Source organism: Amia ocellicauda, chromosome 4, assembly GCF_036373705.1.
Source record: "Amia ocellicauda isolate fAmiCal2 chromosome 4, fAmiCal2.hap1, whole genome shotgun sequence".
In the NCBI taxonomy this organism is placed as follows: Eukaryota; Metazoa; Chordata; class Actinopteri; order Amiiformes; family Amiidae; genus Amia; species Amia ocellicauda.
The window spans coordinates 7,662,330-7,678,963 of NC_089853.1; the positions used below are offsets into that span (position 1 = coordinate 7,662,330).

General features: G+C 53.2%; 1 protein-coding gene across 4 annotated transcripts; it reads left to right on the forward strand.

The window, feature by feature from the left end:
• Positions 1 to 4,296: 4,296 nt before the first annotated feature.
• tssc4 (tumor suppressing subtransferable candidate 4) lies at positions 4,297 to 7,928 on the forward strand. Of its 4 annotated transcripts, none has more exons than XM_066700802.1 (5): positions 4,396 to 4,738; positions 4,851 to 4,959; positions 5,329 to 5,490; positions 5,950 to 6,022; positions 6,252 to 7,928. In XM_066700802.1, exon 5 carries the CDS (start codon positions 6,326 to 6,328, stop codon positions 7,367 to 7,369), a length of 1,044 nt encoding a protein of 347 aa, XP_066556899.1. In that variant the 5' UTR covers positions 4,396 to 4,738; positions 4,851 to 4,959; positions 5,329 to 5,490; positions 5,950 to 6,022; positions 6,252 to 6,325; the 3' UTR covers positions 7,370 to 7,928. The 4 variants fall into 4 exon arrangements, with proteins under 4 accessions (XP_066556900.1, XP_066556899.1, XP_066556902.1 ...); XM_066700805.1 differs by having other exon boundaries at positions 5,329 to 5,473; XM_066700803.1 differs by lacking the exons at positions 4,396 to 4,738; positions 4,851 to 4,959 and adding an exon at positions 4,297 to 4,386.
• The last annotated feature ends 8,706 nt before the right edge of the window (positions 7,929 to 16,634 follow it).

Genomic DNA, 16,634 nt, shown 5'->3' on the forward strand with positions numbered 1-16,634 from the left:
CAGTCCAGTCAAATCCTAAGCGAGATCAGGATAAATGAGGAGGAAGTACTAAAGGGACTAGCAGAATTAAAAACAAACAAATCACCTGGGCCAGATGGGATATTTCCAACAGTACTTAAAGAAATGAGGGAAATTATTTATAGACCACTAACTCAAATATTCCAAATGACACTTCGAACAGGGGATGCGCCAACTGACTGCAAGACAGCAAATGTCACACCAATCCACAAGAAAGGGGACAAAACTGAGCCAGGAAATTACAGACCAATCAGTCTCACCTGCATCACCTGTAAAATGTTGGAAAAACATATTAGACAGAAAATAGAGGAGCATCTCAATGAAAACCATATTCTTGGTGAAAGTCAACATTGGTTTAGACGAGGCAGATCATGTATTACTAAACTGTTAGAGTTCTTTGATCATGGAACTGCAGCTGTAGATCACGTGAAAGCATATGATATGATATACGTAGATTTCCAAAAAGCTTTTGATAAGGTTTCACACCAAAGACTGATCCTCAAACTGGAAGCTGTAGGCATTCAGGGTAATATAAGTAGATGGATTATGAACTGGTTGATGTCTAGGAAACAGAGGTTGTCGATTAGAGGAGTTGCTTCTAACTGGAGTGAGGTTGTTAGTGGAGTTCCACAGGGATCAGTACTAGGGCCTGTGCTTTTTCTAATCTATATTCATGATCTGGACTCTGGGATAGTTAGCAAACTTGTCAAATTTGCAGATGATACTAAAATAGGTGGCTCAGCAGATACAATCTTGGCAGCACAGGCTATTCAAAGGGACTTAGATAATATTCAGTTGTGGGACAACACCTGGCAGATGAAATTCAATGTGGACAAGTGCAAGGTATTACATGCAGGTAACAAAAATGTCCACTATAATTACACTATGGGAGGAATAGAACTGGCTGAAGTAACGCATGAGAAATATCTAGGAGTCTATGTGGACTCCTCACTTTCTCCATCCAAACAATGTGGGGAAGCAACAAAAAAGGCAAACAGGATGTTAGGGTATATTGTCAAAAGTGTAGAATTGAGAACAAGGGCAGTGATGTTCAGACTGTACAATGCACTAGTTAGAGCTCATCTGGATACTGTGTACAGTTCTGGGCTCCACACTTCAAGAAAGATATCGCTGCTCTAGAGGCAGTTCAGAGGAGAGCAACCAGACTTATTCCAGGTCTGAAGGGACTGTCCTACTGAGAGACTGAGGACCTGAACCTTTTCACCCTGGAACAGAGGAGACTACGTGGGGACTTGATCCAAGTCTTCAAAATCATGAAAGACATGGACCACATCAAACTAGAGGATCTTTTCCAGATCAGCAGGGACACACGCACCCGGGAACACAAATGGAAATTGGGCTTCAAGGCGTTCAAGACAGAAAACAGGAGACACTTCTTCACACAGAGAGGCGTCACAATCTGAATAAACTCCCCAGCGATGTGGCTGAAGAGACAATTTGGGATCATTCAAAATCAGACTGGATAGGATCCTTGATCACTTAGTTATTAATGGACACCAAACGAGCACGATGGGGCGAATGGCCTCCTCCTGATTGGACACTTTCTCATGTTCTTATATTCTTATGTTCTAACTCACTTCAATAATTGATGATTATTAATCAGGCCGTGTGATTGAAGCAGTAGGCAGGGGCCCCTCCAACACACAATGAGGTTCAGATCGTGCGTTCCACACAGTGTCCATTTCTCACTGGCCCCCCAGCTGTGGACTTAGTGTGTCCCTGGAGGGCCTGTAGGAGAATTTAAAATTGCCATCTTGCTAACAATGCTGTGAACCAAGCTGAACTGGTTCACTGGGCAAATCAGATCAGATCTTTAAGAGCTTTTCCAGTCAACCTGTGGAGACACTTGTGACCGAATCTGACTGAAAAGCTCGATGGGACTGACTGGGAGGAAGACAACGAGGTCAACCTTCAGAGGGGCCTTCAGACCGAGGGTCCTCTGGGAGCCCGAGGCCTGGCTGTAGGAGCTCCTGTGTCTTCAGCTCCCAGGGAATTTAATAAAAGCCCAGGCAGCCGTGACATGGGCCCCCCTGGCTCCGGCATCTCGGCCCGTCCCCGGCGGTGTCCAGAGCTTTGATCAGCCCCGTGCCGCGGCAGCCGGCCCACTGCTCTTGATGTGGTTGCCAGTCCGCCCAGGCGACGCACTAATGATGGGATCCCTTGAGCGGCGCTCTGCTTTGGGAGAGGCTCTCAGAACAGCAGGGCTTGTGCTGGTTATTTTTAAACACAAGACCAGGCCTCCCCGCCCCGCCCTGCCCCCACCACACCGCGCAGTAGAGCAGGAGATACGGCACGGTGCTGCACCACCAGATGACAGAGTACTGTGTTGAAGTCTCTGCAGGGCGGGGACACTGGGGGGTAGGGGCCCAGAGGCACATGGCGGTTTTGTGGGTCTCTGTGGACTGTAATTATCAGAGCAGCGCAGTTCATCTCTGGAAGTGAGGGCTGGGATCTGGACTAATGACAGGCAGACCTGAGACAAATATAGTTCCAGCAAATAAATAAAGACACATGGCTTTTAATGAGGTTAACATGATTAGAAAACATTAGGAATGTGTCTCAAAATGTAAATATGTTTTACAAACCTCGCAAAGTAAAATTACTGTAAAATCAGAAGCACTATAAACACAGTGGATAAGAAGCTGTGAATGGGTGCAGCAGCAGATGGCAGTTACAGATCATGTGCACAACGTACCTGACAGGCTGTGGAACAAACACACCTTTAGTCTTCACTTGACTGAAATCATTGATTATTGACCAGAGAGTCGCTTACCATTGCAGCCCACAGACTCAAGTGCAGTGGATGTGATTATATTATTATTATTATTATTATTATTATTATTATTATTATTATTATTATTATTTGTATCAATCTGTTCTGACAATAGATCCAGCTACAGCTTTTGCACTCAATATGTGACCTGTTGGAAGCATGTATCTGCTAAAAAGTATTGTCCCAATGTGGAGCGCCGAGAAACACCAGGAGAGCCAAACCAGTAGCAGATCTACAACCACCCAAAAGAGCAAAATGCTTTCTCTCCAGGAGACAGGGGTTATTGTTATTATTATTATTATTATTATTATTATTATTATTATTATTATTATCATCCATAAACATTGGATTCAAGATTACTTATTATTGGTGGTGGTAGTAGTAGCAGCAGTTAATTGACTAAGACACAGACTAATTAAACACAGCTAAATCCAAATATAAAGGCCTCTGCTGGGGTGAGAAGTTTATCTGCAGTTGTAATTTAATAATATGAAAATGCTTCTTCTGACAGGGGGGAAATCAGAAATAATTTAATTCTGCCCAGTAGTTCAGCTGTCGGTGAATGGGAACTCAATACAGCTGTCTGTTTGCGCCCCCTGGCGACACAATGAGAGGCTTCACTCAAACCCGGCCTGTCGACCCGCCTTCCACTTACACCGGGGTTACTAACGCCGTACACACGCTTTGCGCTCCCTGCCGGGTTTCATGTTGAGTTTAAGTGTGAAGTTACACTTTCTGTTCTCTTTCATGTGCAGGTTGCAATGTTAAATACACGTTTGAAACACATTTTTAAAATTTGCAAATAAGCTAGCTATCAGTTAAAATGAATTAAATAGTATTATTTACCATTTTACTTCCCTATAATGACATTAATAATTTAAATAAATCAATAATATGACAATATTATAAACTATGCCACTGCACGCATAACTACAGGTTGTTCTTGTAATAATAATAATTGTTATTATTATTATTACGGCACAGACAGTGTAAGTACTATACAGTGAGATGTCTGCAGTAAGGAATACCGAAAGCACTGCATTGGGATTAAATGGCATGTGTAAACCTGTCACATATATATTACATATATTAAAAAGGTAACCATCACATCCCAGTAGAAAACAGTATATTACAGCACCCTGGTCATGGACAGCTACAGATTAATAATTTGAAGTTATAATTATTATTTGCTGTACAATTATTTCATTATCATTCAAGATGGCCGTGTGATTTCAAGGTTACTGGATTCAGGAAGTGTTAGACTAGTTAGTCCACGTTTGTAAAACAATTGGCACAATGTCTACAACACTGACACACTCCAGTGTGTCAATTCAAATGACCACCCCGCACCCTCGCACCCTCGCACCCTCGCACTCGGAATCCACGGAGCTGCTGACACTTACGAACAACACTTCCCATCAGGCACCGCGGCGCGCTCTGCTGCCTTTCTGATTGGATCAGCAGTTTCACAGCTGTGTCCGGTTCCGGGTTTACCGTCGGGCGCATCGGGCGCAGAGCACTACAATACCCAGAGTGCAGTGCGGGGCTAACAAATTATCTTCGCGGGAAGAAAGGTAAAATGGAAGATGCATGAGAATTTGGGCAATTTGTTTCACAATTGTAGCTGTTTTGGGGGCTGTGTGCAGCGCCGTGTCCGTGGCCGAGGTGTGCGTGTCGCCGTGGGAAGCGTTAAGCGCTGCCCGGGGACGCCGTGCGTGGATGTGCGTGGATGTGCGTGCTGCTGCGGGGCTATTTTTAGCTGCTCGACCTGAGCAAAGGGAAGGTTATTCTCGAGCTGCAGAGCATGCTCCATTAACACCGAGCTGTTTCTGTACTGAGCACCGAGCACCGAGCACCGAGCACAGGCGTGTTGCGTCTATTAAACACGCAGACCCGGTGCCCACGGGTCACGTTATTTGCAGCGGGGTGAGCAACTGGGCTGCTAAATGTAAAACGAGCGATTCGGGTGAGATGTGCAGATGACACGCACTCTGAGTTGTTATAAAGCAGGTTGTGTTTTTCTCCCCTGAACCCACAGCCGCACGTTGACCCGCCAGACCCCACGCCAATCCGCCACACGGCCATTTCCAGCCTGTGTGGCTTCACTCCTGCGACCCTGTCCATTTATTTGTGTCTCGGTCTTTAGTGTGAGTAGGCAGCTTGGGATTATTTCACGTTTACACTTAGGTTTTTAGAGCGCTTTGTTTTGCAATTTAGCTAAATTATCCTCAAAAAATGGTATTAGATCTCAAATGAGGCTTACTTTGTGGTCTGGGTTAGGGTTCGAGTCCCCAGTAAGCTCAGGCTTGTGTGGAGGTCGTGTCTCTCCTGGGTTCACTGAATGGGATGCGTTTGGGCCTTAGGGTACCCTAGTGCTGATGTAGGACTGTGGGTCTCATTTCTAGGCTGCTTAGGTTTGTATACGTCCGTCTTAACCCGACCTGATGTCAGCCTTCTCTCTCTCTCTCTCTCTCTCTCTCTCTCTCTCTGTCCATGAAATTGCTCCACCTGTGAAGTGCCGTGGTGTGTGTTCAGGTTCTGGGCGGCGCGTTGATGAGGGTGTGATCTGAACACCATGGAAGTCGCTGGATCGAAAGTCTACTCCGAGAGAGCGGCCGTCCTGTCTGAGCTGAACGCCATCCTGAGCAGCACTCAGAACCTGTGAGTCTCCATCTCCAGTAAGACACCGTCTAATACCTCCAGAGCAGGAAATTGACCTAAACACACACGCGTGTTACTGCTTTTATTCGGGCGACGAACAAAATCGATGCAGATTAGGGTTGTTCTCATATCGACTTCTTGTACATTGTGATGCGTTAATGAGGCACTTGAGTGCAGAGTACAGACGCTTACACAACCACTCTCTCACACACGCACTCGTTTCTCATCCCAATGTAGCATGTCGAGTTTTTTTACGGCTCTTGCTTGGTTGACTGACACCCATTGTGGCCGACCTCTGTGGACAGGACGGGAGGGTCGACTCCTCGGGTCATGTCTGTTCAGTGTCTCGTCACGGCTCTTTGCACGCAGCTGAATTTGTTTGTTTTCTCGCGTCCTGCTGTCTGGGGGGGCGTTGAGTTGCGATCTGAGCCGCCTCTCCCGTGACGCGTCCCCGTGTTGTGCTCCGTGTGTTTCAGAGTGAAGGAGCTGCGGTCGCTGCTGGTCCTGACCGACCCCGAGAGCGGAGCGCTAGCGCAGTCGCAGCAGCAGGTGGGTCCTGCAGTTCCACACAACTACACACACACACACACACACAAACACCTACACTCTCTCCCACATACAAATGGATAATAAAAAGAGTGGAAATGAATATTAAATCTTCTCAGTCCAGTGACTATCCTGGTGCTCAGACATGTTGACTCCGGTGCTCAGACTCTGGGCTGTGCTGTTTGGAGCAGTGCACTGTGGGATTGATGTCTCTTTCTGCCCCCCCCCGCAGGCTCTGAGCTCGGTGGACGTTTGGAAGTCCTTGTTTGCAGCTGTCGAACCCGACTCCGACACCGCCTAGACGCCATGTGTGAGCGGGAAGAGGACCGGGACGCCGTGTCTGGCGGGGCGGGGGAGGGCGGCGACGCCATCGTCCTCTCCGACACCGTGTCCCTGAGTGACTCCTCCGACGCCGAGGACAACATCGCCGGCTTCGACCCGGAGGTGGAAGACCTGTCCTCGTCCTCTGGGGGGGAGGGGGGGGAGGAGGAGGAGGACTCCGTGGACGGGGGGGGGCGCCCCCCCCAGGCTGCCAGCTCCCGGGAGCCGTTCTTCCGGCTGAAGGGCACGAGCGCCGTCTTCAGCTCGCGCAGCCAGAGCATCTTTGACTGCCTGGAGAGCGCCGCCAAGCTGGCTGCCCCCTCCCTGGGCGAGGACAACCTGGTGGACGGGGCCTTCGTCCGGCCGCTGCCCCCCCCGCCCGAGAGGAGGCGGAGAGAGGCCGAGGAGGGAGCGAGACCCCCCGGCAAGACGCTCAGTCCGAACCCGAGACCCCTGACCTCCAAGGGCGTGCCTGACTACCTGGCCCACCCCGAGCGCTGGACCAAGTACAGCCTGGAGGACGTGCCGGAGACGAGTGGCTCGAGGAACGCCGCCGTGGCCAAGGAGTACATCGAGGGACTGCAGCGCCGCAGGGGTCGGGGGGCCTGGGCGCCGGACCACCAAGAGTCCTTCACCCCGGCCTTCAACCAGGACCAGTCCAGCAGCTCCGACTGCAGGATCGTCTTCTCCAAGCCCAGAAGCATCCCAGAGGAAGAGGAAGAGGATGGGGAGGAAGAGCGGCCGAGGCCGGGGAAGGGCGTCCGGCAGAGAGAGAAGGACAAGAAGGAGGTGGGGCTGCTGCACCTGGAAGAGCTGGAGGAGGAGATGAAGGCCGAGCTGGAGAAGGCCGGCCGCTCGAAGCAGGAGGCTGAGAAGAGGAAGAGGGCCAGGGAGCAGCAGGAGGAAGAGGAGGAGGAGGAGGAGGAGGAGGAGATGGAGGGGCGCCGGGCGGGGGTCGGCTTCAATGCCAACCGGAAAGTGAACCGGAAGAACTTCAGGAAAACTGTGGAGCGCGAGGAGGACGAGTGATGGGCGGCCGGGCCGGCACACGCGTGTGTGGAGTGGTCCGTGTCCCGCGCCCCTCTGTGTTCCTCCAGGCCTCCGATCCCCAGAGCCGCCCTGGTTCTCCCAGCGGCCCGTCGGGTCTGGCTTTCGTTTAAACGCCTGATGAGACGCACAAACTTCCTCCGGGCTCCTCCACATCACTGTGCTTCATATAATCCACCCTGTGTGAGATCATCATCATCATCATCATCATCATCATCATCATCATCATCCTCACTCGTTTAAGTTGGCCTGGTTTCTTCTGATTTGACCGTTTGGACTCGTTTCCTTTAGATAAGGTTTCCAATGGGCTTCGTCTTCAGTTTAAATTGTAAATAATCACTAAATCTCTCAGCAATACCTTTATTTGTATCTGTACCAAAACGTAAGAAAACAAACAAAAAAACAGCGTATTGTGTGAATTAATCGTTACTGTGGCGCAGCAGCGCTCTGTGCCTGGGATAGCCTGTACCGTGTGGCTTTGTTGGTGATGTACATGATGTATTTTGAGAGTTGAGTGTTAATAAAATATAGATTTCTTCCACATCAGAGGTGCTTCGTCATTATTGTAACTATCTGGTGTGTGTGTGTGGGGGGGGAGTAATAGTCACTTAATAACTGGTTAAATGAAGCAGGAAGGACCTTGCAGTCATTGACACCCTGACCAGGCCCGTCCATCTCCACTGGCTGGAGTTCACTCCGTGGTCAGTACAGCACAGACGGGTTAGGGAGCCGTCCAGCGGCGCTCTGTCCAATTTCAGTCCTGTGGGATTACACTGACAGCAGTCACATAGTGTTGTTTTTTACCACCGTGAGCCCTGGTGTCCAGTCTCCTTTTTTAGCAAGAAACACAAATCTGTAAAATCTCCAGCTGGATTAAAGTGTGAATTAACTTTACCTGATCCATTATATATTGGAAAATTACACAATTGCAATGAAAGCCCAGCCGCATCCAATTATACTCTATATTAATTGATATTCCCGTTGTATTATTTAGAAGACTGATATATTCTGTGTCTATTTTACACATTTAAAGTATTTGTACAGTATGTCTCAGAGAGCAAGCTGCGCACGCCTCGCCACACGTGTGTGAAATAACCGCCACTTTAACTCGCATCGGTTCACCTGCGGAATCCGGTGTCCACACACCTCCATTTAGGAAATCAACCCGATAATAACCGTAAATCGCTGTTACCTGTGGAATAAAGATGGATTTGACTACACAGTCTGTCTGGAGGGGATAACGACTACGTCAGCCAGCGCATGCGACTTTCCTCTCCAGCAGGAGTGTGAGTCCCGTACAGCACAGCATCTACAGCACAGCATCTACAGCACAGCGTCCACAGCACAGCATCTACAGCACAGCGTCCACAGCACAGCATCTACAGCACAGCGTCCACAGCACAGTGCTCTACAGCACAGCATCTACAGCACAGCGTCCACAGCACAGCATCTACAGCACAGCATCTACAACACAGCGTCTACAGCGCAGCGTCCGCAGCACAGCATCTACAGCACAGCGCTCTACACCACAGCGTCCACAGCACAGCGCTCTACACCACAGCATCTACAGCGCAGCGTCTACAGCACAGTGCTCTACAGCACAGCGTCCACAGCACAGTGCTCTACACCACAGCATCTACAGCACAGCGTCTACAGCGCAGCGTCCACAGCACAGTGTCCACAGCAGAGCGCTCTACACCACAGCATCTACAGCGCAGCGTCCACAGCACAGTGTCCACAGCACAGTGCTCTACAGCACAGCATCTACAGCACAGCGTCCACAGCACAGCATCTACAGCACAGCATCTACAACACAGCGTCTACAGCGCAGCGTCCGCAGCACAGCATCTACAGCACAGCGCTCTACACCACAGCGCTCTACACCACAGCATCTACAGCGCAGCGTCTACAGCACAGTGCTCTACAGCACAGCGTCCACAGCACAGTGCTCTACACCACAGCATCTACAGCACAGCGTCTACAGCGCAGCGTCCACAGCACAGTGTCCACAGCAGAGCGCTCTACACCACAGCATCTACAGCGCAGCGTCCACAGCACAGTGCTCTACAGTGCAGCGTCCACAGCACAGCGTCCACAGCACAGTGTCCACAGCACAGTGTCCACAGCACAGCATCTACACCACAGCGTCCACAGCACAGCGTTCACAGCACAGCGTCCACAGCACAGTGCTCTACAGCACAGCGTCCAGAGCACAGCGTCCACAGCACAGCGCTCTACAGCACAGCGTCCACAGCACAGCGTCCACAGCACAGCGTCCACAGCACAGTGCTCTACAGCACAGCTTCTACAGCACAGCGTCCACAGCACAGTGCTCTACAGCAGAGCGTCCACAGCACAGCGTCCACAGCACAGCGCTCTACAGCGCAGCGTCTACAGCGCAGCGTCCACAGCACAGTGTCTACAGCGCAGCGTCCACAGCACAGTGCTCTACAGCACAGCATCTACAGCGCAGCGTCTACAGCACAGCATCCACAGCACAGTGCTCTACAGCACAGCGCTCTACAGCACAGCGTCCACAGCACAGCATCTACAGCACAGCGTCCACAGCACAGCGTCCATAGCACAGCGCTCTACACCACAGCATCTACAGCACAGCATCCACAGCACAGCGTCCACAGCAGAGCGCTCTACACCTCAGCATCTGCAACACAGTGTCTACAGCGCAGCGTCCACAGCACAGTGCTCTACAGCACAGCGTCCACAGCACAGCGCTCTACACCACAGCATCTACAGAACAGCATCCACAGCACAGTGCTCTACAGCACAGCGTCCACAGCACAGTGCTCTAAAGCACAGCGTCCACAGCACAGCACTCTACAGCACAGCATCTACAGCACAGCGTCCACAGCACAGCGTTCACAGCACAGCGTCCACAGCACAGTGCTCTACAGCACAGCGTCCAGAGCACAGCGTCCACAGCACAGCGTCTACAGCACAGCTTCTACAGCACAGCGTCCACAGCACAGCGTCCACAGCACAGTGCTCTACAGCACAGCTTCTACAGCACAGCGTCCACAGCACAGTGCTCTACAGCAGAGCGTCCACAGCACAGCGTCCACAGCACAGCGTTCACAGCACAGCGTCCACAGCACAGTGCTCTACAGCACAGCGTCCAGAGCACAGCGTCCACAGCACAGCGTCTACAGCACAGCTTCTACAGCACAGCGTCCAGAGCACAGCGTCCACAGCACAGTGCTCTACAGCACAGCTTCTACAGCACAGCGTCCACAGCACAGTGCTCTACAGCAGAGCGTCCACAGCACAGCGTCCACAGCACAGCGCTCTACAGCGCAGCGTCTACAGCGCAGCGTCCACAGCACAGTGTCTACAGCGCAGCGTCCACAGCACAGTGCTCTACAGCACAGCGTCCACAGCACAGCATCTACAGCACAGCATCTATAACACAGCGTCTACAGCGCAGCGTCCGCAGCACAGCATCTACAGCACAGCGCTCTACACCACAGCGTCCACAGCACAGCATCTATAGCACAGCATCTACACCACAGCATCTACAGCGCAGCGTCTACAGCACAGTGCTCTACAGCACAGCGTCCACAGCACAGTGCTCTACAGCACAGTGTCCACAGCACAGCGTCTACAGCACAGCACTCTACACCACAGCGTCCACAGCACAGCGCTCTACACCACAGCACTCTACAGCACAGCGTCCACAGCACAGCGCTCTACAGCACAGCGACTACAGCACAGCGTCCACAGCACAGTGCTCTACAGCACAGTGTCCACAGCACAGCGTCTACAGCACAGTGCTCTACAGCACAGTGTCCACAGCACAGTGCTCTACAGCACAGCGTCCACAGCACAGCGTCCACAGCACAGCATCTACAGCACAGTGTCCACAGCACAGCGTCCACAGCACAGTGCTCTACAGCACAGTGTCCACAGCACAGCGTCTACAGCACAGCGTCCACAGCACAGTGCTCTACAGCACAGCGTCCACAGCACAGCATCTACAGCGCAGCGTCCACAGCGCAGCGTCCACAGCACAGTGCTCTACAGCACAGCGTCCACAGCACAGCATCCACAGCACAGCATCTACAGCACAGCGTCCACAGCACAGTGCTCTACAGCACAGCGTCCACAGCACAGCGTCCACAGCACAGCATCTACAGCACAGTGTCCACAGCACAGCGTCCACAGCACAGTGCTCTACAGCACAGTGCTCTACAGCACAGCATCCACAGCACAGCGTCTACAGCACAGCGTCCACAGCACAGCGTCTACAGCACAGCGTCCACAGCACAGCATCCATAGCACAGCGTCCACAGCACAGTGCTCTACAGCACAGTGCTCTACACCACAGCATCTACACCACAGCATCCACAGCACAGCGTTCACAGCACAGCGTCCACAGTACAGCATCTACAGCACAGCGTTTACAGCACAGTGCTCTACACCACAGCATCTATAGCACAGCATCTACAGCGCAGCGTCTACAGCGTAGCGTCCACAGCACAGTGCTCTACAGCACAGCGTCCACAGCACAGTGCTCTACACCACAGCATCTATAGCACAGCATCTACAGCGCAGCGTCTACAGCGCAGCGTCCACAGCACAGTGCTCTACAGCACAGCGTCCACAGCACAGTGCTCTACAGCACAGCTTCTACAGCACAGCGTCCACAGCACAGTGCTCTACAGCACAGCGTCCACAGCACAGCGTCCACAGCACAGCATCTACAGCACAGTGTCCACAGCACAGCGTCCACAGCACAGTGCTCTACAGCACAGTGTCCACAGCACAGCGTCTACAGCACAGCGCTCTACACCACAGCGTCCACAGCACAGCGTCTACAGCACAGCGCTCTACAGCACAGCGTCCACAGCACAGCGTCTACAGCACAGCGCTCTACAGCACAGCGTCCACAGCACAGCGTCTACAGCACAGCGCTCTACAGCACAGCGCTCTACAGCACAGCATCCATAGCACAGCGTCCACAGCACAGTGCTCTACAGCACAGTGCTCTACACCACAGCATCTACACCACAGCATCCACAGCACAGCGTTCACAGCACAGCGTCCACAGTACAGCATCTACAGCACAGCGTTTACAGCACAGTGCTCTACACCACAGCATCTATAGCACAGCATCTACAGCGCAGCGTCTACAGCGCAGCGTCCACAGCACAGCATCTACAGCACAGTGTCCACAGCACAGCGTCCACAGCACAGTGCTCTACAGCACAGTGTCCACAGCACAGCGTCTACAGCACAGCACTCTACACCACAGCGTCCACAGCACAGCGCTCTACACCACAGCACTCTACAGCACAGCGTCCACAGCACAGCGCTCTACAGCACAGCGACTACAGCACAGCGTCCACAGCACAGTGCTCTACAGCACAGTGTCCACAGCACAGCGTCTACAGCACAGTGCTCTACAGCACAGTGTCCACAGCACAGTGCTCTACAGCACAGCGTCCACAGCACAGCGTCCACAGCACAGCATCTACAGCACAGCGTCCACAGCGCAGCGTCCACAGCACAGTGCTCTACAGCACAGCGTCCACAGCACAGCATCCACAGCACAGCATCTACAGCACAGCATCCACAGCACAGTGCTCTACAGCACAGCGTCCACAGCACAGCGTCCACAGCACAGCATCTACAGCACAGTGTCCACAGCACAGCGTCCACAGCACAGTGCTCTACAGCACAGTGCTCTACAGCACAGCGTCCACAGCACAGCGTCTACAGCACAGCGCTCTACAGCACAGCGTCCACAGCACAGCGTCTACAGCACAGCGCTCTACAGCACAGCGTCCACAGCACAGCATCCATAGCACAGCGTCCACAGCACAGTGCTCTACAGCACAGTGCTCTACACCACAGCATCTACACCACAGCATCCACAGCACAGCGTTCACAGCACAGCGTCCACAGTACAGCATCTACAGCACAGCGTTTACAGCACAGTGCTCTACACCACAGCATCTATAGCACAGCATCTACAGCGCAGCGTCTACAGCGCAGCGTCCACAGCACAGTGCTCTACAGCACAGCGTCCACAGCACAGTGCTCTACACCACAGCATCTATAGCACAGCATCTACAGCGCAGCGTCTACAGCGCAGCGTCCACAGCACAGTGCTCTACAGCACAGCGTCCACAGCACAGCGCTCTACAGCACAGCTTCTACAGCACAGCGTCTACAGCACAGCGCTCTACAGCACAGCGTCCACAGCACAGCGTCTACAGCACAGCGCTCTACAGCACAGCGTCCACAGCACAGCATCCATAGCACAGCGTCCACAGCACAGTGCTCTACAGCACAGTGCTCTACACCACAGCATCTACACCACAGCATCCACAGCACAGCGTTCACAGCACAGCGTCCACAGTACAGCATCTACAGCACAGCGTTTACAGCACAGCGTCCACAGCGCAGCGTCCACAGCACAGTGCTCTACAGCACAGCGTCCACAGCACAGCATCCACAGCACAGCATCTACAGCACAGCATCCACAGCACAGTGCTCTACAGCACAGCGTCCACAGCACAGCGTCCACAGCACAGCATCTACAGCACAGTGTCCACAGCACAGCGTCCACAGCACAGTGCTCTACAGCACAGTGCTCTACAGCACAGCGTCCACAGCACAGCGTCTACAGCACAGCGCTCTACAGCACAGCGTCCACAGCACAGCGTCTACAGCACAGCGCTCTACAGCACAGCGTCCACAGCACAGCATCCATAGCACAGCGTCCACAGCACAGTGCTCTACAGCACAGTGCTCTACACCACAGCATCTACACCACAGCATCCACAGCACAGCGTTCACAGCACAGCGTCCACAGTACAGCATCTACAGCACAGCGTTTACAGCACAGTGCTCTACACCACAGCATCTATAGCACAGCATCTACAGCGCAGCGTCTACAGCGCAGCGTCCACAGCACAGTGCTCTACAGCACAGCGTCCACAGCACAGTGCTCTACACCACAGCATCTATAGCACAGCATCTACAGCGCAGCGTCTACAGCGCAGCGTCCACAGCACAGTGCTCTACAGCACAGCGTCCACAGCACAGCGCTCTACAGCACAGCTTCTACAGCACAGCGTCCACAGCACAGTGCTCTACAGCACAGCGTCCACAGCACAGCGTCCACAGCACAGCATCTACAGCACAGTGTCCACAGCACAGCGTCCACAGCACAGCGTCTACAGCACAGCGCTCTACACCACAGCGTCCACAGCACAGCGCTCTACACCACAGCACTCTACAGCACAGCGTCTACAGCACAGCGCTCTACACCACAGCGTCCACAGCACAGCGCTCTACACCACAGCACTCTACAGCACAGCGTCCACAGCACAGCGTCTACAGCACAGCGCTCTACAGCACAGCGTCCACAGCACAGCGTCTACAGCACAGCGCTCTACAGCACAGCGTCCACAGCACAGCATCCATAGCACAGCGTCCACAGCACAGTGCTCTACAGCACAGTGCTCTACACCACAGCATCTACACCACAGCATCCACAGCACAGCGTTCACAGCACAGCGTCCACAGTACAGCATCTACAGCACAGCGTTTACAGCACAGTGCTCTACACCACAGCATCTATAGCACAGCATCTACAGCGCAGCGTCTACAGCGCAGCGTCCACAGCACAGTGCTCTACAGCACAGCGTCCACAGCACAGTGCTCTACACCACAGCATCTATAGCACAGCATCTACAGCGCAGCGTCTACAGCGCAGCGTCCACAGCACAGTGCTCTACAGCACAGCGTCCACAGCACAGCGCTCTACAGCACAGCTTCTACAGCACAGCGTCCACAGCACAGTGCTCTACAGCACAGCGTCCACAGCACAGCGTCCACAGCACAGCATCTACAGCACAGTGTCCACAGCACAGCGTCCACAGCACAGTGCTCTACAGCACAGTGTCCACAGCACAGCGTCTACAGCACAGCGCTCTACACCACAGCGTCCACAGCACAGCGCTCTACACCACAGCACTCTACAGCACAGCGTCTACAGCACAGCGCTCTACACCACAGCGTCCACAGCACAGCGCTCTACACCACAGCACTCTACAGCACAGCGTCCACAGCACAGCGTCTACAGCACAGCGCTCTACAGCACAGCGTCCACAGCACAGCGTCTACAGCACAGCGCTCTACAGCACAGCGTCCACAGCACAGCATCCATAGCACAGCGTCCACAGCACAGTGCTCTACAGCACAGTGCTCTACACCACAGCATCTACACCACAGCATCCACAGCACAGCGTTCACAGCACAGCGTCCACAGTACAGCATCTACAGCACAGCGTTTACAGCACAGTGCTCTACACCACAGCATCTATAGCACAGCGTCTACAGCGCAGCGTCTACAGCGCAGCGTCCACAGCACAGTGCTCTACAGCACAGCGTCCACAGCACAGTGCTCTACACCACAGCATCTATAGCACAGCATCTACAGCGCAGCGTCTACAGCGCAGCGTCCACAGCACAGTGCTCTACAGCACAGCGTCCACAGCACAGCGCTCTACAGCACAGCTTCTACAGCACAGCGTCCACAGCACAGTGCTCTACAGCACAGCGTCCACAGCACAGCGTCCACAGCACAGCATCTACAGCACAGTGTCCACAGCACAGCGTCCACAGCACAGTGCTCTACAGCACAGTGTCCACAGCACAGCGTCTACAGCACAGCGCTCTACACCACAGCACTCTACAGCACAGCGTCCACAGCACAGTGCTCTACAGCACAGTGTCCACAGCACAGCGTCTACAGCACAGTGCTCTACAGCACAGTGTCCACAGCACAGTGCTCTACAGCACAGCGTCCACAGCACAGCATCTACAGCACAGTGTCCACAGCACAGCGTCCACAGCACAGTGCTCTACAGCACAGTGTCCACAGCACAGCGTCTACAGCACAGCGTCCACAGCACAGTGCTCTACAGCACAGCGTCCACAGCACAGCATCTACAGCGCAGCGTCCACAGCGCAGCGTCCACAGCACAGTGCTCTACAGCACAGCGTCCACAGCACAGCATCCACAGCACAGCATCTACAGCACAGCGTCCACAGCACAGCGCTCTACAGCACAGCTTCTACAGCACAGCGTCCACAGCACAGTGCTCTACAGCACAGCGTCCACAGCACAGTGCTCTACACCACAGCATCTATAGCACAGCATCTACAGCGCAGCGTCTACAGCGCAGCGTCCACAGCACAGCGTCCACAGCACAGCGCT